Source organism: Cydia pomonella, chromosome 16 (assembly GCF_033807575.1).
Source record: "Cydia pomonella isolate Wapato2018A chromosome 16, ilCydPomo1, whole genome shotgun sequence".
NCBI lineage: Eukaryota > Metazoa > Arthropoda > Insecta > Lepidoptera > Tortricidae > Cydia > Cydia pomonella.
In genome coordinates, this window is record NC_084718.1 from 12,324,177 (window position 1) to 12,350,262 (window position 26,086).

At 37.5% G+C, this 26,086-nt stretch overlaps 2 protein-coding genes across 2 annotated transcripts in view; both read right to left on the bottom strand.

Moving 5' to 3' along the window:
• Nucleotides 1-26,086, bottom strand: part of LOC133526354 (probable G-protein coupled receptor CG31760) — a 146,148-nt gene that overhangs the window by 74,961 nt on the left and 45,101 nt on the right. The gene's annotated exons all lie outside the window — the stretch shown is intronic.
• Nucleotides 21,652-25,767, bottom strand: LOC133526629 (uncharacterized). Its single transcript, XM_061863321.1, has 4 exons — nucleotides 25,672-25,767; nucleotides 25,209-25,383; nucleotides 23,781-24,488; nucleotides 21,652-23,150 (listed from the first exon to the last, which is right to left on the bottom strand). Exons 1-4 carry the CDS (start codon nucleotides 25,765-25,767, stop codon nucleotides 21,652-21,654), a joined length of 2,478 nt encoding a protein of 825 aa, XP_061719305.1.

The following is a 26,086-nucleotide window of genomic DNA, read 5'->3' on the forward strand; positions in this document are numbered from 1 at the left end:
GGTAGGTGAGAGTTTTAGTTTACATTCGGTTACTTGTTGCTTCGTGTGTTTAGGTCACATTTGCCAAAGTTTGTCCTACTTTTAGTTAAACGTGGCTAATATGTTAATTTACTTCAAAATTTGAAACTTTTTGGGACAAAACCCTTTAAACATTAGAATGACCATTCCCACTTAATAATATTCAAAACCAGAAATGAAATTAAATTTGTATTATCAACTCCAATAACTTATTTCCAATATTCTGCGTGCGCAACTTATGTAACTTTAAAATAATTATAAGTTTCCAGAATAATTAAGTTTAAATTTTTGATTATTCAAATGCTGATATCGTTAACAGTTCAACGTATTTTCTTTTTTTTTTTTTCTTTCTTCCTAGCGTTGTCCCGGCATATTGCCACGGCTCAAGGGAGCCTGGGGTCCGCTTTGACAACTAATCCCAAGATTTGGCGTAGGCACTAGTTTTTTTCTAGGCAGGCACTAGTTCAACGTATTTTATTTATTGTAAATGTAGGATATATGGCACATATATGGTCACAGAATAGGGGCTTTAATTTGTTTTTTGCATTATTCAATAGTTTTCATTTTATTTGAGTTAAGAGATGGTACTTTACGTTAAAACAATTAAATTTAAATAATAATCATGAAAACTTCTCATATTATTAATCTATTTAATAATAATCAACGTGTGCATTTAACTAACAAGATGTCTAACATGTGTTTAGCACTTTCTGTCACGACAACAATTATTTAGTCTTAAATGTCATAATCGCCCAATGTTATTTGATTTATCAACGTGAAGTAGCCAGTTAAGAGATAGGTAAAAGAGGTTCCAGAATCTGTTTAATGAGGCCTCATTTAATGATATCATTAAATGGTTGTTTTTACGTAGCAAACTGGTAGTAAATTCGTTTTACAATTTCCTCCAAAAACATCATACATATACTTAAACATACTCCACGAGCCGAGTACTATCAGCTGTAAAAATATTGGTATCTAATTTGTTAGCATCTTATATTTAACGATTTTAATCCGTAACTCGTGTAACTTAAGTTAACGGAGTTGCGCGTGACATGTCAGTATTGGTTTATAAAAGTGCGGGATTTCTCGTTTTGCAGTTGGCGCTCGCACTCCTAATAATAAAAGAAAACCGTAGGTTTAAAATTGAGAAGTGGCTTTTCAGATGTGTTTATTGCTTTCAGCAAGCGGTTTGATATTGGACCTTAGGCACTCATTAATAAGTGTACATTTAGAGAAATGGAAGGGCTGATATAAGCCTTTTTAAAACGATAGTGTATTCGTCATGATTGCGCGAGAGCGAATGAGTCGATTTTTAGGCGAACTAGAGAAAGACTTTTAAGAGGAAACTGGACGACTGCTTTTCCATAAAAACGTAGTCCCTACTATCCTCTGGATATTGATATTATGTAAAGTAGTTTTACACAATTTGTTGTCTGTGTCCGTTTCTTCTTCTTAATGACTTTTGACGTGATAACGTCTTATAAATCGATGAATACCGGTAGCATGCACGAAAAAGTGTCACGTTGTGGACAGATCTCCATGGTAACGTTACGGCTACGTTGTGGACAGATCTCCATGGTAACGTGAGAAAATCCTATCTACGAGTATATATAAAATACATGTAAAAAGTACAAAGATCAATAACAAGTATCAAGCAGTGAAAAAATTAAAAAGTTTCAAAAAGTACAAAAGGTTAAAAAGGATAAAACATTTAAAAGGTTCAAAAGTTAAAAAGGTTAAGACAGAATAACACACATTGGAGGATCTTAAATATCACACATGTATATAAGTTGTACATAAATTGTTAATAGTACATTGTTACTTGTATAATTTAAGTAAAAAACTAAATAAATGTTAATTTATCGAAAAAAAAATATTTTTCAATTAACTCAATTAATTTTGTATTATACAAAATAATGATAATTCAGATAATTCAATTCAAAGCATAAGTAAAAGTATGCAATTTTTCATCAATGATTTCTTATAACGTTATCACGCAAAATTATCGTCCGTCAACAAACTTTACAGATAACCAATTTTTTAATTTTTTTATTATGATAGGAGTTATGACCGAAAAAAATAATTGCGATATACATTTGGAATCTAATGATAAAATAAGGAGCGACGACGTCCCTTAAAATTGTAACGTCAAGAGAAAAACAAAGAGAGAGAGAGAGCGAGAGAGAGAGAGAGAGAGAGAGAGAGAGGAAGAGAAGGAGAGGGAGATGTGGAGGTATGTGGATATTAGTGTCAGTTCACATGAGCTTTCGACTCGTTTGTGCTACGCATTTGGAATGACTTTTGGATAGTAAATCGCGTTCCCGGGGTACTCGTCCGAAGCGTCAAATTATCACGTCGTTGAAACTGCTGCTGCAGCGCGCTTAATTTTACACTGCTATTTACAGGACGATGAAAAGTGTTAAGGAAACTACATCAGCACCAATGAACAGGACATAAATCACATAAAGGAAATATTTTACGAAAGATAACTAATGAGTTTATGAATGAGAGCTAACTGATATAATTCTAATATCATTTTTATATCGGTTTGATGTCAGCGCTCGTCCCATTGGGCTGTATGACACGAGCCTCAAGCAAGCAAACAAATCAAGGAGTCGGTCAAAATCCAGCAATTAATTCCAAATGAAGGAGAAATAGTACACTGCAAGTTTTTTTTTTCTGGGAGCTTAGATTGAAATTGGTGGGCAAGATACTAAATTGATATTAATTGTATATTTTTCATTGGGTTTTCCAGATTTATAAGCGATTATATTGCACACAGCTGTATGTTTTTACGCCATAGGTACTATGTAATGTGTTAGATAGAGCGAGTTGCATGTTTATCAAACGAAAAAAAAATCTTATACAAAACGTCACTTTTGACACTGACATATTGTATCTTTAGGAAAATTTTGACGTATCTTAAAGTTCGAATCGGGCCCTAAAAATAAGTAAGTTGTGTGTAAGTTGTTGTGTGTTGTGTGTAATAGTAAGTTGGAATTGGCTTCTTAATACCGGAGTAATATAAAGTGAAGATCTAGATATTATAAATAATAATGTAAACGACACTGAGAAAAAAATCCATTTAAAACAATTGAAATTGCATTAACGTTTAATGCTTTAAACAGTTCTATGAGCCTATCGAACAAAACAGTAAATTTTACTGTTTTGAGTAGCTAAAATGTAGTGACTGTTCGTTTATTTTTATAGTTTTTCCAATACTTAGAAATGTTCAAACAGTTAATTTTACTGTCTTGTATTTTATTGTTTATAAAACATTTGTTGATATTGTATAAAGCAGTTAATCTTAATGAAAATCACTGTAATGTGTGCTCGATAGATTTTTAAATATGACATTATATTGCTAACAGTTAGCATTTGCCACATAACCTAAAATTCTTACGAAGGTTGTTTTCACTAAAATGTCAATAACACTGGTCTGCAACGAAATCCTCCTTTTATTATGCTATAAATATCAATATTGTAATGCTCTGAATCTACTCCCGTTGGCCGATTTTTTCTATCACGTCTAGATTTTGTGCTATGATTTTTGTTTATTTCATTTTTTTTTGTCAAAATAAGAACAGTGTACATACAAAATAATTTTTAGCGAGTTGTAAGAGAAAGAAAGAAAGTGCGCAGTATTCGCTGTGACTTTACAACAGTTAGTTGCAAACTGGTCTTTTAATTGCAGTTGATGAAAAAAAAATAAAAAAAAAAAACATATCAAAAATCTAGACGTGATAGAAAAAATCGGCTAACGGGAATAGATTCAGAGCATTAAAATCTTGATACTTATAGCATATTTTTTTAAAGGAGGATTTCGTTGCAGACCAGTGTAATCAACATATATTTTAACTAAAAAATTGTATTAAGTAATAAAATATTTAAGTATATTGACTATTGATAAGGTCATGGTTGTATTGTGAGATTACGGAGTAATGAAAGTAAATTGGTTTGTTTATAATATTTGCAATTTCTATTGGACATCACTTTACATTTGTATCTTGTGTCCCAGCGGTGACAGCACGCTGTTGCCATCGTAACCGGAACTCATTCTGCCGCCACAAACTTGGCTCATATGTAGGGGTCCCATCCGTCCGGATGTTCCTCGAATACGAGTAGGTCCTATTTATGAGGCTATTTTATAACGGGATTTCAAAGATATTCGAAGGAAACGGGGACAGATGATTTGCAAGTATATACAAATATTTTTTGTAAACAGTGTGCACTGACTAGGTACACTTAGTGCTCAAATAGAAAACAGATTCACGGACGATCGACAGCTATTAATTTCAACTTTCTTTGTAGGACGTTCGACGAATTCACAAGAAGTATTAGGTTATCTTAATGTGAGAAAAATGTGCGAATCGCCTTTCAAACACTGCGAGTGGCGTGTTTAAAAAAATATCTCGAACTTTTTTCGCTTTCGTAATTTCGGTAGCATCAGCAGCCGTATTCGTAAGGCAAATAGGACCGCGGGCAATGAAAGTGTTAATATACCATGCAGATAAGCATTTGTATTTTGCCGACATTTCGTTTTCCATTATTCCCGTCTCTTAAGAATTCAGAGAGAGAATGGTCTCCTTTATTACACAATTATCTACATTCGCAATGCTCTGAGATTACGTTGGGTTCTAGCGAGAAAATTGAGTTTTTCATATGTTTTTTTACAAGAAAACGTCACGTAATGGAGTGAAACTGTCGCAAACCGATTTCACATTTAACTAGCAGAAACGATAAGTTTTTTATTTGTTCTCATTACACTGGAAGACATTTTTATGTCCCTTTAAATTTTCGTCATTGTTACATAAGGTGCTAATTACGCACTAGTGCGGAAAAGTCTCACCATATGTACTGTAATAGTACATTACTATAGAGGCCGGGAAACGTAGGGCTGCAGGCCAAGTAGATATATACGGCTTTTGACGTAAAAAACAAAAGAAGGTTGCTTTACAGTCCTAGGTGTGTAAGGCAGTATGAAATTCCTTTACATATCATTTTCACTCATCGCACCTGATATGTAGTATTAATTTGACGTAAGACATGACATCATTTCATAGCAAGTTTGAGAAAAATATTTAATTACTCTTCATACAATTACACAAAATAAGGGACTTGAGAACTATGTGTTATCAGTTACAAAATTAATTGTAAGATATTGTTCATAATAAACATATTCCTTTATAACAAGTTATTACTCATTACTTACTTACTGCTGTCGCAGCGACCCGAAGTGGATCTTGGCCTCCGATACCAAAGCCACGCCGCCATGCTTCTCTGTCTAAAGCCGTTTCTGTCCAGTCGACGGCGCTGCGTTCGCTATAGTTATTTGTACCCCAAGGGAAGAAAAGTAGGACATTGCCGCGTGTAAAATTGTTACCCGAGGCGAAGGCGAGGGTGGCAAACACGCGGGATGTAATGTCCTACTTTTTCTCCCGTGGTGCGCATACTATTTTTCTGCTCGATGGAGGCGGAAAGCGGCAACTTCGTTTAGCGCAGCGGGAGCAAAGTTGACGCTTTCTGCTCGGAGGGCAGAAAAGGTTTTTTTGCACTTCGTCTCTCCAGCGGTACCTAGGGCGTCCAGACGGTCTTCGGCCATTTGGAACTCCAAAGTACGCCCTCTAGACTGCACGATTTTCACCCTTCCATACAATCCATACGTGCCCGAGCCTTCGGAGTCTAGCGGTTTTCGTTTTTTAATCAATGAGTTCGGCTAATAGTTTTTTCTGTGTATTTGGACCGTCGTCGATGTAAATATAATGCTTACTTAAATATTTAAGATTTCAGAGAAATGTTATTCAATGCAAACATAATAATCATAAAAACCACGTTCATAATAATAAAATCATCGCTCGGTAAATAACTATGTTTACGCTTGAGACTTCTCAGAAATATTATCCTATGGGCATAAACAGCATATACTCTTACACAAAGAAGCTTTGCGGCACAAATAGAATATCCCATTACAGCCTATTTTATTTCTCAACTCACTGTCTTATCTTGCAAGAATGAAATATACAGTAGCTTATAATATTGTGACGAGTTAAGATATAGCTATCGTTTTACACATTGTGCTTCAATTTACCGTTTTTTTGCTTCTATTTTCTTGGCAAATCGTCTACGGTTAGGTAATTTTTCTTATTCTTGTGACGTTGCCTGCTTACTGAAATGTTCAATAACATTTGATTTCGATATCAGTGCGATCCATTCAAACGAATATTTGAATTTGACTTTACTTAGGTATTTATATATTTGAATATTTAGTGCTACGTTGCGTAGCGCACAGCTGCATTATTCGGTTATGGCATCAAGGATCATTTGAAGGGGTTAAATAAAGTAAAATTTACAAGAAGGTCGACCCGGTGACCACTAACACTGAGGGTTCGAAACGTTGGGATGTATTTTAAATTCATTATACGGGATAAAATCCGGTGAAATTTGTTCATATAATATATGAGTAATTAATGCGATAACCTAAAACAATATAACTACCTAGCGATAAAAAAAAAAACAAAAATAACTGTTTACCCGAAGGTTGACTGGTATAGAATGCCTCCGAGCAATAAGTTTTCCTTGTATACGATTGGTTTTCGTTGTTGCAATGAAATAAATAAATGAAAAAAAGATTTAGGAACAATTAATTTACGTATTGCTCCCCATTTTGGACTGATTCGAATAAAGCGCACTTTATCGACTGAATCGCAGAGACTTACGTTACGTAACGAACCACTCTCATCTCCTATGAGCCGGCGTTACGGCTGAGCGCTACGGCGTAGTAACGTAGCCTGTTCTACGAATTTTTGATTTCAATTCGGATCTTTCATGTCAGTTTATATTTTTTCTCACGTTGTGGACGGATTAAAAAACTAGACAAATGCGAGTCGGACTTGCCCACCGAGGGTTCCGTACTTTTTTAGTATTTGTTTTTAAGTATAGCGGCAACAGAAATACATCATCTGTGGAAATTGCAACTGCGCTCTATCACGGTTCATGAGATACAGCCTGGTGACCGACGGACGGACAGGAGTCTAGTAATAGGTCTCGTTTTACCCTTTGGGTACGGAACCCTAAAAACAGAATATTTGATAGCAACAGTTGCGTTCATGATACAATGTCTCGCTACGCTTAAAATTCCACTAGATACGAAGTAAATGGTATACAAATAACACAATGCGCGATGGCCGGAGATGTGTTAGAGTGTATGCTTGTTCGTAAACTCTGATCACATTATCAAATGAATGGCATTTAAAACCAGTCAGCTCATTTGAACTGTACGTATGTGTTTGCTCATTTGTACGTGAGAATCACACAATCCTTTGGTCGATAAGTGTTTCATTTTACTATTTTCTAGTATTACGATTACGATTAAATCTAGGTACATTGCGATTAATTCTTCTAGGTATATTTAAGGTTGCCATATGTCCCGTATATACGGGACTGTCACCGTATTTAAATGTCGCTTCCCGTATTTTTACCCGTCCCGTTTTTGTCCCGTAAATCAATACCACCGTAAAATACGTATATAAATGGTCACAATCATCTCTGTTTAACCACATTGTTTGACAACAGCCATTAATACCCCACTGTCCCGTATCCGTTCCGAATAATTATGGCAAACTATATTTATATTAATGTTTTAATATTTATTTTTTACAAACGGTACATGCACAAAAAAATTGGTTATTGCGAAACTGTAACCAGTTAGTCGGTGAGTGAAGCGCTCAGTTACAAAATCATGCACCTAAGCAAAACAATTACCCCTAACAAACTAACAAGCACAAATACCTAACTACTGTTTTTCAAAATTTAAATTTCTTAAAGGTATGTTCAAGTAAATTTGTAAGGACCTGCTTATTAAACTTAGGTTTGCCTCTTAAGCACCCTATTTAATAATAGTTCCATACCAGTGTTCTTATACATACAAGTCTAAAACACGAGTAATTACAACCTAAACAGCCTCCACTCACGTCACTGGCATAACGCGCCACGTAGCTTCACGGTACAATGGCTTTTACCGTTATAGACCGCTAAGGGGCGGCGATTACGTTACCCTAGGCATAAAAATAAAAGATTATCCCAATGATGTAAACGAGTAATGGTTTCGACCGTATGGTATATTGTATTTATGTTAATAGGTAAATCGTTTATGTTTATTCCTTAGGTATGCCGTGCACAGCCTTTACCGTTTTAATTTTAACGTGTTGTTTGATTCGCTTCATCTATGGAACTTATAAAAAACATAATTAAAATGCCGTTACAGTTAATTTTCTTATTTGTCACTCTGGGGGCTGATTTTTGAACTTCGAACGCTCGATTTCGTCACTCGTAAAGCTGTGGAAAACTGTGAAATGCTATTTTTGAAATACCCGCGGTAGAAATTGGGAATCTTGTGGTATTGATCACTGTTTTCAATTCTACTCGTATTTGTAGAATTTAAATGCTTAGTAGTATTAAAGGGAGAAAACGAAATCGAGCGATCGAAATTTAAAAATCAAATCTGTGTTCATTTGAAAAACATTAAAATTTGTTTGTTATCCAGAGGGGCAATGCAGCCAGCCTTCTAGGTACCCTACCTAGCGATCTCGACTTGGGACAATTTTTTTATTTATAAGTTTTTAATTTAAGTGTTTTATTATGTTTCTACCTAGTTGTGTCTCGTTGTAAATAAAAGCGCAACTGTTATTTTGAAAAATACATATCATACTTTAGCAGAGGAGATGTTATTTTATATCTAACGTGATATAAGTGGAACATGCGAAATTACGCAGTAATTTAGGTATCTGCTAACTTTTCATCTCGTTTAATATTCTTATTAACGTTGGTCTCATAATTGGTATCAAATAGAAGTCATTAGAAAACTTAGGAACAAACAGGTCTGCAAAGTTTGTACCGAAATAAAGTCAAATATTTGCGAACCGTGACGTGGATCGTCGGGAACGTTATTGAAAAAACTTTATTAATATGTAACTAACCGGAGTATGTACCTATAACAAAAATCTCTATCGCTTAAGTAGTTCTCGAGATAGATAATTGGCGTTGTGACAGACGGACGAACAGAGTCGCACCATAAGGATTCCTTTTGTACCTTATTAGTACGGAACCCTCATACAAGTTTAATAAAACTAGGTACTTAGAAAGGACACAATAATTTTAATTGAGTAGTAGACATCTAAGTAACTACAGAAGATGAATACTACCTATGTATTTAAAAATAAAAGTCAATGTTTTTTTCATATGGTTTCTTTTCATGATCGCAAGACATCACATTCTTATATTCATTTTCATCAATTGAAACACATTAGCCACACCTAGCAAGGTGTTTATTTATTTATTTAATCTTTATTGCACATAAGAAAACACATTGTACAATAGGCGAACTTAATGCCGTAAGGCATTCTCTACCAGTCAACCTTTAGGCAAAGCAGATAAGTTACTAGCAGATAGTTTACTGTTTCGCGAAATGGCGTTGTACTTATACTTAGGACTTATAGTAAACACCAAATTTATTTTCATAACAATTGTTAATATCGAAATAATAAGAATAAAGAATTTATTTATTTCAAGATTTTGTCATTACAAGAGATGTAATACATTGATCCCCATTGATGTAACGGAGTCCTTTCGACCTGACTCCGACTTTCCGGGATGTATCCGTACCGATATCCAACCATCTTCAGCTACTTCGCACAAGTATCTCATCTAACCTGAGCTTCGGGGCGTATATTGAATCTCTGGCTAAATCTGCAGCTAGACGATTAGGCGTCCTTTCTAAGGTCAAGCAGTACTTCACACCGGGACAGCTTCTTCAGCTTTACATAGCTCAAGTCCGGTCGTGTATGGAGTATTGCAGTCACCTTTGGGATGGATCCGCCAAGTATCAGCTAGCCACCCTAGATTCTATAGACAAACGCGCTAGGAAGCTTATTGGGGATGCGAGATTGGTAGAGGCTAGACTGCAGAGCCTAGAACACCGTAGAAAGGTAGCTTTACCACTGATTCGCACTAAACGCTACGCATCCAGCTTTATCATGCGAACGGCTAAGGAGTGGAATTCACTTCCTGCAAATCTATTCCCAGTCCACTATACCTTGGACCTTTTTAAATCGAGAGTGAATAAACATCTTTTAGGTAAGCATGTTCCATCCTAGACTGCATCGGCACTTTCCATCAGGTGAGATTGTGGTCAAATGCTTACCTTTTCGTAATAAATAAAAAAAACTGTAACGTGGGAATCTCAGAGAAGTATCGAGATGGTGCGGTTCTTATTTTAACAGAATATATTATTGTTAAAGCTAAATTATACTTACATAAGATTTTTTTATTAGTATCAATTAATGTAGATAGATAGAATACTCTTTATTGGCACACCTCAGTAAAAATATAGTATAGTATAGTAATGTACTTAAGCAAAAGTACCTATATTATATAGATATTATTTTCTAGAGAGGAGATGCGAATTTTACAATTATGATCTCCATTTTAATCTGATTTTAACATTATTCGTAGCGCGTCTCGCTCGTAGGTATAGAAAGTGCGTAATACGGAAAAATATCAGATCAAATAAAGATCAAGCTGTGAAATTTGAAAGTGGTTCCTGGTGTTGTGTCGTTTTGCCGTTCCCGAGAATATTGGAAAATTTCGTCGGAAAAGACCGTCAATATTGTCGTCACGTCAATACATATTGCCTTGGAGTGAACATTGTAGTGAGATTTTGCATTATCTATCAAGTTCAATTTTGAAACTGTTAATTTAATTAAGACCATTACGTTAATCAATAGTTTAATTACTTACTCTTGGGCTTGGGACATAACAGTCAATCGACGTAAATTCCACATTTGCTTTTCGTTAGCGGCATGGCAGCATCATGTGCTTATTTTAATTAATATCTACTCCTTCTTCTTCCTCGCGTTGTCCCGGCATTGTGTCACGGCTCATGGGAGCCTGGGGTCCGCTTGGCAACTAATGCCAAGATTTGGCGTAGGCACTAGTTTTTACGAAAGCGACTGCCATCTGACCCTCCAAACCAGAGAGTACACTAGGCCTTGTTGGAATTAGTCCGGTTTTGTTCACCGAAAAGTGACTGGTAAATATCAAATGATATTTCGTACATAAGTTCCGAAAAACTCATTGGTACGAGCCGGGGTTTGAACCCGCGACCTCCGGATTGCAAGTCGCACGCTTCGAAATATCATTTGATATTTCGTACACCCAACATTTCTTGCGATGTATAAATAAAATATAATAAACAAATAAATATTATAGGACATTATTACACAAATTGACTAAGTCCCACAGTAAGCTCAATAAGGCTTGTGTTGAGGGTACTTAGACAATGATATATATAATATATAAATATTTATAAATACTTAAATACATAGAAAACACCCATGACTCAGGAACAAATATCCATATCCATGCTCATCACACGAATAAATGCCCTTACCAGGATTTGAACCCGGGACCATCGGCTTCGTAGGCGGGGTCACTACCCACTAGGCCAAACTGGTCGTCATCAATCAGAAAAGTTAATATTAGCTACAACTATAATATAACCTACCGCTTACCCCTATTGTACCCTTTAAGCGGTCGACAAGATTAACCGCTCAACCGCTCAAAGCGCCAACAGTTCATTTATAGCTACCCCATTCAGCGGTAATCTACCGAATCAATGTGTAAGTAATTTCGGTATCCATAATTAATATCATGTCAAAGGTCGCTCGCGCGTAAAGCTGGACATAATAGGATACAGAATACAAACAAGACGTCAGAATTGCTGTTAAGATGAGTATGCTGGCTTTCATACTGTTGTATGTTGTATGTTTACTGCTGTGTTTTTCATTAAAATCCAACAAAAAGAAATTGATAATAATAATATATATATATGAAAATTAAAATGTGGGAACCACGTTCGCAATGAGGGTCCAAAAAGTAAGGAATGAGAAGGGATAGAAGAAGATATATGCATAGAGAGCGTGCGTAAACTGTAAGGGGCAGCACAGGAGACGTCAGATTTTTGACGTGATGAGGTGTATATATAAAGTTTATGCTTCCAATGTAGCCCACAAGATGGCAGAACCTACTTTGCACAAGAAATCGTACGAGAAAGAACGGTAGATGGCAGCATTTTCTTTGGCGTGAAGTGTCAATGTACTTGTTTATGTTTCCGATTCTGGCCACAAGATGGCCGACCCTCCAACGCGCACGGTCCCTATAACATGCGTTTATCTATCGTGTCATCCGGTAGTCGAGAACTAGGCTGCGGTAGTTCAAACACTTTAACAAAGTACTTTCCACTGTAACGTATATTTTAAGCAAATAGTTCGACCTATAAATGAAGCCTTACAAGTTGGTGCGTTGAAAAAAAAAACATTCTCGCAATACCCACGCAACACGTGTAACTCCACGTGCCAAGCCCACCGGTCCCTAAACGAGTCATTAGCTAAGGACCCCTCATTACTCGCCCACGGTAAGTGATTATTTTTCTCACGAGACCTTTTGTCTGTGTCTTTTTGTTCACAGCTCTTCTTTTGGCGACTATATACGGAGTCTTATGATGCCCTCGGTGGGGACGTGGACGAGTACTGCAGACGAAGATTGGCTACTGCAGTTTAAAAGTTAAATTTATACAAAGATGAAGTGTACTGTATAATTAATTCTACACGCCTAGACTCCTTAACTCAAAAAATCTTTTTAATTTAAGATTAGTAGTTAAGTTAGAAAAATGCATGTTTTTTTGGTATGAAATAAACAGATTAAATTTTAATTTTTTTTTTTTTTTTTTTTTAGTTACATGAGGGCACACGAGCGGCGCACGAGCTTAGTTCCCGCACCTAAGGAATATACCTAATGCAGTCGCTGTGGTCGAAACCCGCTAGGATGAGAGAAAGAGAGAATGGGCATGGTAAGTTTGGTCCGAGTTGGCAATGCATTATTTATCCCAATTCCCATAGGAGCGCCATATTTATTAGATGTATCACTTAGCATGAAAACTTAGCGTGGTCCGAGTATAGCCCGACCAATGTTGCAAAACTTCGTTTTACTAACGGAGCGTACAATTAAACGAATTACTAATATAGAATAATATGATTTGCTATTCAGAATATTCTATCATTTACTCGCCGGGAGCAAGTTACTTGTGTTTAATATTTACGAAACTATCTGGCGTTTTAGCGTAGTATCTTTAAATGTGCTTCTAACAGTCTATAAATTTAAATAAAAAGCGGCCAAGTGCGAGTTGGACTCGCCCATGAAGGGTTCCGTACCATTTATGACGTATTAAAAAAACTACTTACTAGATCTGGTTCAAACCAATTTTCGGTGGAAGTTTGCATGGTAATGTATATCAAATATTTTTTTTAGATTTTTCATTCTGTTATTTTAGAAGTTACAGGGGGGGGGGGGACACTTTTTTTCACTTTGGAAGTGTCTCTCGCGCAAACTATTCAGTTTAGAAAAAAATGATATTAGAAACCTAAATATCATTTTTGAAGACCTATCCCTAGATACCCCACACGTATGGGTCTGGTGAAAAAAAAAATTTTTTCTTAATTTTATGACGTATTAAAAAAAAACTACTTACTAGATCTCGTTCAAACCAATTTTCGGTGGAAGTTTGCATGGTAATGTATATCATATATTTTTTTTAGATTTTTCATTCTGTTATTTTAGAAATTACGGGGGGGGGGGACACACATTTTTGCACTTTGGAAGTGTCTCTCGAGCAAACTATTCAGTTTAGAAAATAAGTATGGGGAACCCCCAAAATTTATTGTTTTTTTTCTATTTTTCTGTAAACATCTTAATGCGGTTCATAGAATACATCTACTTACCAAGTTTGAACAGTATAGCTCTTATAGTTTCGGAAAAAAGTGGCTGTGACATAATCGGACAGACAGACGAACATGACGAATCTATAAGGGTTCCGTTTTTTGCCATTTGGCTACGGAATCCTAAAAAGTTGAGATGTCGCCAATGGCTATCTACCTTATTACCAACCATACCAACTTTAATATCAGTGTATACATATGTAACAGCGTAACACAGTACTGCAAATATTAGTACTATTTATGAAATTATCTCTTTGAGTAAGCCAAACGACACACAATAGTACATTGTGTATTAAGGGCGGTAAACAAGAATTTACGAACAAGTGTTAATCTAAATGGACATAAGTACGTAATTTTTGTATCGCCTGTGGCACACACAATGGTTTACATCACACTTGTGAGGAAAAAACTAAATATTAAGCGAAATGTGATGAAAAAACAATTGATGATGTAGGTAACACATTTTGAAGCAATTCGAATACATCCTCAACAAATAAAATATTTGAATCGGAAAGACAAATAACTACTAACATTGCCACGTAATAATGGACACTATAGGCGCTTTATATCAATCACAGCACAAATACAAATGGTTTAATTTTAGCTGCGGATCCCTAACGTCAGCCGTCGACTAGATTGATAACGATGCCCATTCATCGCGTCCCGAGTTGCGATATTTGCTCCACATTTGTTCGCTGTGTAGAATCAGTGCGCTAATTAAAATCAAACCTACGCGGATCGTGAACTAGCAACCATCTATTATGTTACTATTATATAAATAATTGTTTTTCATTAGTGACACAAAATCCAGTGACAGTTTTGTTTAAGTCTAGCAAAATCTAGTGAGATGATTAAAAGCTTATTTATAATAAGTAATTTAAAACGTTTGCCGCGTAACTGCGCTACGGCGTAGCGCATTAACGTAGCCCGTGGCAATGTAACTTTATGTAGCACATCACGGTAGTCACGTGCTATGCGCGCTAATATTTTAAGTTCTCATATTAAACCATTTTCATAATTTTACTCGTACCTATTAAAAAACGAAAGTAAATCAGTCTATGTATCTGTTACCTTTTTATTAATAAAAAAAGCTTAACCCTGGATATGGACATCCTTATCATAAATTTAACTTTTGGGAGAAAAATAAGAGGTCATAGATTAAATACTAACCATAAGCATTTCTCTGATTCAGTGGAAGAGGGAAGAGAAATGTGCTCTCTTGGCTGGTCCCCTGACACTCAACACTTCAGAGCTAATTTCCATTTCGCGCCACACTTACGGTTTCATTTAATTTCCGACTGCAGGCAGGCAGTCGCACGTTTAGCCGCGCTCCGAATTTAACCGTAATGGTAAAATGGGAAAAGTAGGATCGTTTTCGCACGTGTATTGTACAACGTTTTACGTCCTTTAAATTTTCGCCATACGCACGTATAGTGCTACGTAGTTACCGCACCAGAGCGGTAAAGGAGCACAATATATACTGTAAATTGAAATTACAAGACATGGCGACATTTCCAATGCACACTTCAAATTGAACCTTGTATCTTGACTACGTAGAGTACGTAGTAATTATTTATTTAAGGGCCTGTATAACAACGTCCATGACCGATAGTAATTGGATAGCTGTCCATAGAATTAACAAATAAATTACTGCAAGCTAAGTAACAAATAAACATAGCACTTTATCTACCAGTTAAGTTTATTTGAAGATTGTGAAACGCCAACGATGACTTTATTCGTCAGATAAGTGGCAAGTAGCTTCAGGATTATACTTAGACATAGTATAGTAAAACAGGCTTTAAGATTATCATGTCTAATATCTTTACCCTGTATTTATACATGTTACATGTATTGACTTTTGAAAGAGCCTTACAGAATAAATTTTAGGATTCTGATTTTTTATGTACCTACATTGCAGAGAGTACGCTCGTAGCAGACTTGCGCATGATTGGCATTTGATAAAGTTGCGTTAGTTGTACGTAGCTACAACGGTGAATTCGAAGTAAATCCCCAATCGGCATGCGTTGGCCAAGCGTGGCTAATCGACTGCCAATCCGATCCAGGGAAATCATTTGAATAGCTTACGTAGCACGAGCGAATCCAGGGTTAAATACCAATCATGCAAAAGGGCCCTTCAATTACGTGTGGTAGTTATGGATCCCGAGTTCACGTTACACTGGTTCGTCCGAGGTATTGGTTCACTCACTCTCGTAGAAAAGAGAGATCTACAGCTAGCAAGGTAATTCCCTAAAACAACCAGCTTTACAGCGTGCGGCCAGAATCACTGACCCCCCCAACCCCCACCCCCCAATAAATATAGTTCTTGTGACAGTATAGGTCAATGCTCTACGCCCCGATGTCATTTTGTATTAAACCTGTAACTGCTAGCGAAGCGAAATTAATCTGGTTTTCACACGAGCCTGCTGGGAAATCGGACGCGCTGACTTCAGTATAGCCTCAGTAAGTATAAGCCGAAATGAACAGTCAACTCCATTTACATCGTATAAAATTGGCTTATTTGCATGCCCGAAATACGGGCGATGATGAAAAAATATAGTCAGATCATTCCGTGAATTTTATGTCCTGTTTATATAAATCAATATACATTAATTCATTTAGTTTCACTTTTTTTAAGGCGCGTATAAATTAAGGCCGTTTCAGACATCCCAATTTAAGATCAGATTGTTTATGGTTTTAGATATTTTTTATGTAACGGCGCCATTTACATTTTGATCGGAAAAAAATAACACAAAACCTACATTTCTTGTGTTTAACTTTCCTCATAGTCGAAGTGAAAAGATGTTATTTAATAATGTAAATAATTTTAGAAAAATGTGGCTTTAAATCGTTGTTTAAGTTTCGGATCGACATAAAGCATACCCATTAGTATTAACTTTGACATTGATGAATTAACCTAGATATGTGTTTGTATAATATTAGAAATAGCGTTGGTAAGCGAATATGACATTAAATTATTAGCTTCTTATCATATTGTAAGGGTTTTAAATTAGATATGCATGAATTTATAAGTACCATAGTATATAAGTAAGTAATTATGTACCTCATAAGTACTAATATTATGCGCTCTACCCGGGTGTCATGTACTGACTACATTCAACTAACATCTTCTGTAATGCACATGACTTTTAATGTTGAAAGTGTTTTACTTGGGTATAAGTAATTCTCTCTGCTCTCACTTCGTTCGAGCGCCAAAATATCTAGGGTGATATGGTTCACTTTCCACCCTTGGTTAACAATCTACTATAAATTTGCATTCAATATTAGACTAGTGTAGTTACAAATTATAAAACTATTCAATAAAGTTTCATAAAATAGCAGGTTTATAACATAATTTATGTACTTATGTACTCGTTTAAACAACAAATCACCTGACCTGAAATGGAGTTCATTATTTTCGGGCATTATATGAATTGAACAGGCGCACTTAGCAGTAGAAATATGTAGCTACAAATAGTACAAATGTGAGATAGTTATAATGCACTCGCTAGTATTTTATTGAAAATAAGATTATACTCAGAATATTTTTGTTCATTTTAACAGCCGCACGCGAAACATTTAAATTAGGTTAGTAATATCATTTTGTTCTGAAAACCCTACCTTGATAGAAATTTTTAAACCACGTATAAACCACGAAGTAGAATAACCCTATTATACAGAATCGTCAATTTACATGGACAAACTGGACATCACAGCCCTTAAAAATAACCTTTTCTTCCCCGGACCTCCATACATTTTCTGCAAAATCCTTTTAGACCGCAATTAGATTCATTGGACCTTAAAAACTGTCCCACAATACACGAAATACGACACTAAAGTGGATCCAAATTTAAAGGTTTGTTATCTTGGTAGCCGCCATGCCAACCCGCATAGAGACGATTTTAATGCTGATTTTATCAAGTTGATTAAATGCTGGAAAACTTAATTGAATCTAACTTTAACTTATCATTCTCGACGTTGGTTTTGCTTGGCAAATTCCACTAAAAATGCGGGCATTAGCTCGTTCACTTAGGGTAGCTCTAGCTTTACTGCTGAAAGTAAATAGAAAATTTAAGATGAGAGCCACATTTGTACAATTAAAGCTGGTATGTACCTATTACGAAAAATCATTTCTGACCGGCTACCATGACTTGTCTTCTCGAGCGCGACTACTTGAAGCTACTTAAAGTCACGTGCGAGAACGCAAGTCATGCGAGCCCATCTGTCTTAAAGAAGATAACTTTTTCTTTCTTAATTGCAAAAGACTGGTGGGAGACTGCTGAGGATAGGAACACGTGGAAGAATAAGAGGGAGGCCTTTGCCCAGCAGTGGGACAGTATGGGCTCATAATAATAATAATTGCAAAAAAAAATCTTTTTGTAGAAAGCATCGATATCTAATGAGCCTAAATATATGAAACACTCATTTTATTTCCGATGTTTATCGCATGCAGCGTTGGCCGTACTTGGCGTTTAGTAAAGATTTTTAGAGCTGAACTAGGTATAATCCCGTAAATCTCTACTTACCTAAGCCTCACAAGATCTTAGCTGCGTGCGACTATACAATATCTTTAGCGAAGAAAACTAATACCTTTTAAAGGTTCATGCCAAGTTTCACGTTAGGTATTTCAAAGTTTCAAAATGAGAGCAAATGTAACTTTGAACGTATGGAGGCCGCTAGGAATAAGAATAATTTATTAAATATAAGGACTCGGCTATGAAAAGTACGAAAATCATTTTTGGGGCTCTGTACCTACACGTTACTACAGTAAGATACCTGACCATATTGTGAATATGGCAGAAAATAAGTTCAAAACTATTATAAAAGATACTTTTATAAAGAATACACAAACCATATTATAGAGTACACGATTATTTAACAGACAACAACGTATGGTCGGATACCTTATCTACAGCTAAGCGTAAGTTATAATTATTGTTTAATGTACCTGTATATTTCTTGTGACTACTCTCTGAGCTTCGTTATGGTATCAAAATTCGCGTACACTCCGCGGGTAAACTTGGAAACGTTTAAATCATCCCGGCAATTATTTCGCAGACGTGATAAGTTGATAACGTCAACTTGTCTGTTTGTTGTCTCGGGATTCAATGTCCACGGGGTCGGATCTTTTATATATAATACGCCTCGTATTCTGATTGTAATAACCGGTTATAAATTTGATCTGTATTTGTTATGGATATTATATGTCAATGACAAAAATGATGCTCCTGGTTGAAGAAATATCACTTTTGACACTGACAGATCAGATCCACGTCACATAACCTTTTATTACAATCAAAATACGCCTCCTGTTTATTTAAATAAATAAATAAATAAAATTTTATTTATTCGTTAGCATACATGATTTTTACAATAGCAGGGTAGATGTCTCTTTTTAAGTATTCAGAGATACTTGTGATAAGAGACACCGCTCTTCCGCAGTAAAGTATCTTAACTAACAAAGGCGATACAGATTAACTTAAAAAACAGAAAATGCTATATTACTACATGATGAGTTGAGTAGAAAATAGAAAAGAAAATTAATAAATTTACAGGGTAAAGATGCCAGGTTTCCAGTTCACTTAAGAGGGGAGTAGGGGGGGTGTATGTGTGTGTGTGTGTCTGTGAGTACGCGCGCGTGTCCGTGTGTATGGGAGAGTATCTGAAATGTCTGTAAATAATATTATCTATGATAGCAAATAGTGTATATAATAAAAAGCAACAGGATTTATCATATTACACAGAGTTTGATTTTATGATTAATGTATGGTATCTCACTTATGTTAAGAGATCTTCAATTTCGAGATAGCTTTTATCTTTAAGCCAATTGATTAGCATTGTCTTACACTCTTTGAGCCTCACAGGGTAGATGTCAATATTTTTATTTACCATATTATATAATCTTGTAGATTGAGCAGTAAACTGTCTTTTTGCATATGCTGTGTTGGTGATAACTACGGGAATTACATTAGGTTTTCTACGTGAAGTGATAGGGTCATTTTTGTACATGGTATTTTTATGTTTCTTTAGTATGACATTTAACACGTAAAGTTTTCTTACTGTCAGTAAGTCACACATTTTATAAAGGTCAGTTGTAGGAAAAGTGAACGGCTTTGAGTACATGACCTTTAACAGTGCCCTCTGGGCCCTTTCGAGTTCAAGGAATTTAGTTTTTGTGGCCCCACCCCAGATCGGTATACAATATGTGAGAACTGATTGAGCCAGAGCAACATAAATTTGATTTAAGACAGTTTTTGTGGCAGCGTGTCTTAGGTTTTTAAACAACCATATTAGTTTACGTGTTCTGGTCATGATGACATCTGTGTGAACATGCCATGTTAGCCTTTGGTCAATCATAATACCAAGGTATTTTGTGTACTCTACTTTTTGTATAAAGGGGCAGGCACAGTTAGGGCTGATTGCACTGTTACAGGTATGTATTTTTATCATAAATGTTGTGTCGGGTTGGGTCCTATTGTATTTTGTAAAACACATGAAGTTCGTTTTACTAGTGTTTAGGGTAAGCAGGTTGTTTTGCAGCCAATGGGCGATCTTGGAAAGTCCTAATTCTGCTGTTTGTCGAGCCTCTTCCCAGGTATTTCCCGAGAACACAACTGCTGTATCATCAGCATAAGAGAAGATAGATGCATTATCAATGTGTAGATTACAGAGCTGGTTGATATACACTAGGAACAGGGTGGGACCCAAGACGCTTCCCTGTGGAACACCATATCCAAGTACCGATTCATCACTAATGTAGTCTCCAATTTTAACTTTTTGAATACGGTTCTGAAGATAACTACCTAGCAGCTGAAGCGGAATTCCTCTTACGCCAATCTTTTCTAGAGATTTTATAAGAACAGGGACAGAAACGGTGTCAAAGGCTTTCATAAGATCCAGAAAAACAGTTACGCATTTTTTGTTTTTGTCTACAACTTTAACTATTTCAGATGACAGTGCGGCAACAGCATCCTCAGGCGAGAGGCCACGTCGAAAGCCATACTGATTTTTAGATAATATATTAAATTTGTTTAGGTAATTTATCAGACGGTCGTTTATTAGTTTTTCTATTACTTTTGATATGGCCGGTAGGACGGAAATAGGACGATAATTCGAGACACCGCTTCTGTCTCCACTTTTATAAACCGGTGTGACTATGGCCTGCTTCAAAGAGTCTGGAAAGATTCCAGACTTGAAGCAGGAATTGGCCAAGTGGGTAAGTAAAGGAACCACAATAGCACTAGCTTGTTTTAAGAACATAGTGGGGATGCTATCCCAGCCAGGAGCACTAGATGATTTTAGATTAGCAAGTTGAGTTGAGTTGAGGATTGTAGAAGGACCAGGCAGAATAAAAAAAAATGTTTAAAAATAGAAATGTACTGTATTCTGCCACACGAGTACATATAAAAATAGGAAAGATCAATTGCTTGTTTCAAGTTCAAAATTGCAGTGACACAGCGTTAACTAAAAGTGAATATCATAGACAGAGGTCGCCCCCGTCTCCCGCAGTCCCCGCTGAAGCCTTGCGTTTCGTTCCAACATGCCCGCCCGCGTTGAAAGGTTGGTCTTTCAACTGTAGATTTACTTTTCGACTGGTAGTGGACATATTTTGCTGAACGCACGACGGATGATCCCAGACGACGTCCGGATGTCGGCTACGCGATTGATGCCATCAGATCCAGCGATGACGCTAACGATTCTGCCGAGCTTCCATTTCATTGGAGGCAGATTGTCTTCTTTGATGACGACCATAGTACCGGCTGCAAGTTGACCCTTGGCTTGCCTCCATTTGGTTCGCTCCTGAAGTTCAGAGACATTCTTTATACCAGCGAACCCAGTAGTGTTGCCTCAATTGTTCTATCCTCTGGTACCGTGTTAGTCTCAAAGGAGGAATCTCTGTTAGACAGGGAGTCGGAAGAGCTGTGAGTGGTCGTCCGATCAAAAAATGGCCTGGAGTAAGTGGTAGCAGATCAGAAGGATCGCTAGTTAAAGGAGTAAGAGGCCTTGAATTTAAAATGGCCTCTATTTGACACAATGCACAATAAATCTCTTCAAAAGTTAAGTGACAGTTACCTAAGACTCTAACTAAATGGTGTTTAGTGGATTTCACCCCGGCTTCCCACAAACCGCCAAAGTGTGGTGAATATGGTGGAATAAAGTGAAATCGAATGCCGTCATTGGCTGCAGACTCAGATAACGTCTTCGCATGACTGGTAAGGAATCTCTTTAAATCATTATATGCCCCGACGAACTGTGTTCCATTGTCGGAGTATATGTCAGAAGGTAAGCCGCGGCGACTAACGAATCGCTTCAATGACGCCATGTAACCTTCTGCAGACAAGTCACTACATAGCTCAAGGTGTACACATTTCGTTTTAAAACACACAAAGATCACGATGTATACTTTTATGGTTTGACTACCACGACCCTTTCGAGACGCAGCCAGTATAGGACCGGCATAATCTACCCCAACAACCTCGAAAGGAAAGCCTGGCGTTACTCGCGGTGAGGGTAAGTTGCCCATAAGTGGCGCTATAGTTGCACCGCGCATACGAGTGCACAGGACGCATTTGTGATACGTTGACCTAGCTTGGGTACGACCACCGATTGGCCAATAGGTAGTCTTTACATACGCTAGCATGGCTTGAGGTCCCGCGTGTAACAAAATGATGTGAACGGAATTAAAATATGTCACCGTTATAAAATGCCCTTTCGGCAAGATAGCTGGGTGCTTTTTATCAAAGTTAAAAGGCCCGTTTCTAAGTCTTCCGCCTACACGCATAAGTCCTTCAGAATCCACAAAAGGATTCAGTTTTGTAAGCGGGTCTTTAGCTTTGAGTAAGGCTTTATTTTTTACATCCTCATATGAGTAAAATGATTCTATCTGCGCTAATTTTACTAAAGTATTCATAGCCGCATGAAGTTCATTTGTGCTAAGAAATCCTGAATATCTAACACTACCCGGTCTTGCGTTATTAATAAACCGTAAAACGTAAGCCGTGACTCGTTTGAGTTTAGTAAAATTGGAAAACTTCGTAAGTTTCAAATCTGATAGCAGGGATAGTGTAGCTTCGCTCGCTACATTAGCAGTGATTACCTCAGCTTTAATGTCGTCACTATCCTTGCTCGCGTGATGATTTTTGGGCCAGTCCTCTTCGTCATTACGGAGGAACTTTGGTCCATTCCACCAAATATCAGCAGTAGCAATTGAACCCGCATCAAGTCCGCGTGAGACCAGATCAGCTGGGTTGTCCTTAGTAGGTACGTGTCGCCAAGGCCAACCGCCAGTGATTTCGAGTATATCAGCTACGCGATTTCGTACAAATACTTTGAGTTGGTTTGGTAGCATTCTAAGCCAACCTAAAACGATCATTGAATCGGTCCAAAATGTACAACTGTCTGCTTTCATGCGAAGTGATATGAGAGCTTTTTGGTAAAGCTGCGCTCCAATCAAAGCTCCACATAATTCCATACGGGGAATAGTCACCGGCCGAATTGGAGCTACTCTACTTTTTGCCATGAGTAACCGCGTAACTACTCCTGTGCTAGTGATCGTACGTACGTACAAGCAAGCTCCGTACGCAGATTGAGACGCATCCGTAAAAATATGGAATTCCACTCGCGACACGTGGATTCCTACGACACTGCGAGGAATGCTTAAGTGGTTTAATTCAGGTAAAGACATTGTTATATTATTCCACTTTTCAGAAATTTCTTGAGGAACTTCATCATCCCAAGAAACTCTTGAAAGCCATAAAAGCTGAAGCAGAATTTTACCCTGTATGACAACTGGTGACAGAAGACCTAGAGGGTCAAATATTTTTGCTACTGTGGAGAGGATAAACCGCTTGGTTAGTTTTTCAGGGTTAGGTCCTAAGTCGATAGTAAAGTACAAGACATCGGCTCCACTTTTCCAACCTAGCCCTAGCGTCTTACTTTCGTCCAAGTTGCCAAGATTAAGGTTCCTAGATTCGTCGTTATGTTCATTTATGAGCCTCGGCTCATTTGAGCGCCACTTGCGTAAATGCATACCGGCACTTTTAAGTACTGCACTGACCCGAGCGATAATGCTTGCAGCCTCTTGCTCAGTATCAGACCCGGACAAAAAGTCATCCATGTAAAAGTCATGGGCAATGATTTCAGTGAGTCGAGGGTCCGAGCAGTCCAGTGATAGCTGTTTAAGACATCTAACAGCTAAGAAAGGAGCGCTGGCCGTACCATAAGTTACCGTATTTAATTGGTATGTGCACAGAGGTTCAGATGGATCCTTGCGCCAAATGATTTGTTGCAAATGCCTATCATCAGGGTGCACGACTATCCTCCTATACATTTTTTCTACGTCAGCCGTGTACACAAAGCGGTATTGTCTAAACCGTAACAAGATAGCTGTGAGATCGTCCTGAATAGTAGGTCCTACATACTGAATGTCGTTCAGCGTCACTCCGGTTGACGTGCGTGCGCTAGCGTTGAACACAACCCGCAATTTTGTCGTGAGACTAGATAGCCGCAACACGCCGTGAAAGGGCAAAAAGTTTCCTACTATCTCATTGGAAGTAACCTTGGACATGTCTCCCAAAGTCTCGTATTCTTTCATAAAGTCTTTATACATAGACTTCAATTGTGCCTGTCGCTCTAGTCTGCGCTCTAACGACAGGAAACATTGTTTTGCCCGCTCATAAGAATCGCCCAATGAAGATGCAGGCTGCTTTAAAGGATACCTAACCATGAACCTACCGTCTGGTAACCGAGAGGTATTTTTAATAAAGTGTTCCTCGCAAGCCCGTTCATCGTTGGTATAATAAGCAGTCGCGGGTTTTATTGTCGCTTCGTCTAACTTCCAAAAACGCGTCAATTCGTCATCTTGATTATTCATTTGAACAAAATTACAACAAATGTTTTTAGAGTTAGGATTATGCGCATTACGACCAGATACTACCCAACCTAGCTTGGTTTCATAAACTGTGGGCTTGTTTCGTCCCAATTTAATTCTATCATTACCTAATAATTCCCAAAAGACCTCGGCGCCAAGAAGAAGATCGATAGCTGCCGGCGAGTGGAACTTAGGATCAGCCAAAACTAAATGTTCAGGTATGTCTAGCATTGATACATTTACCTCTTGCATAGGTAAGTCGCATGTAACTTGTGGAAGTACGTAAAATGACCTTTTCATACTAAAACTTTTGTCAAACAAAGATGAGAACTTTGCGTCGCATAATTTATGTACAGTCGACTTCATATTTTTAATACCGGTCAAAGACGCATTCACCTCCCTAATAGGTAAGTTTAGCTTTTTACAAAAATCGGCTCTAATAAAATTAGGTGAAGCCCCATTGTCCAAAAATGCGCGTGCCATATGCGGTTTACCGTCACGATCGTATACTTCTACTAGGGCAGTAGACAGTATGACTTGACCTTGTAAAGCAGGATGGGCCGGCAACAAGAAGCCGCTGTTAGCACTACAGCTGGGGCCAGGTGCGGGCTCGTCATGCTCGCTCGGACTGCTAGGAGTCACTTCTATAACAGGCATTGCTACTGGAGCCTTTGACGGCATCCTATCCACGTGTATAAGCGAGTTATGACGTAATGAACACGACTTGCACGGACCACGCCTACAATACTTCGCTATGTGCCCGGGTTTTAAGCAATTCAAACATACTTTCATCCCTTGAATCTTATCTGCACGTTCGTTATTAGATAACGCGAGAAAGTCGGGGCACTCAAATAACCAATGACCTCGCTTACATAATGGACATTCATATGAAAATAGTGGGCTACTCACAATATTGGTTTCACGTTCATCTAGTCCTACGAAACATTTTTCCTTTACCCGTCGCACGGCGGAGCGCGCGTGCGCCGCGGAATCAGCGCCGGCGCCGGCGGCGAGCGGCCAGGACGCGCGACGTCCGGGGCCATCCATTGCCATGGTTTCCAATAGATCCGCACGATCGCTGAGGAAATGTATGATAGCATCGAAAGTAATTGTGTCGCAACTAGGCACAAACTCCTCCCACTCTCGTCTTGTAACATTGTCAAGTTTTTGACAAATTATATACACTAATAATGTATCCCAATGGGTGGTTGGTTCATCAAGGGTCGCTAACGCACGTATATTTTTACATATCGTGTCTATAAGATCCCGAATAGCTGTCGGTGACTCCTTGGTAATTGGGCTTACATTGAATATGGCCTTAATATGATTATTCACCAATAACCGCTTATTGTTATACCTATCGCATAATAAT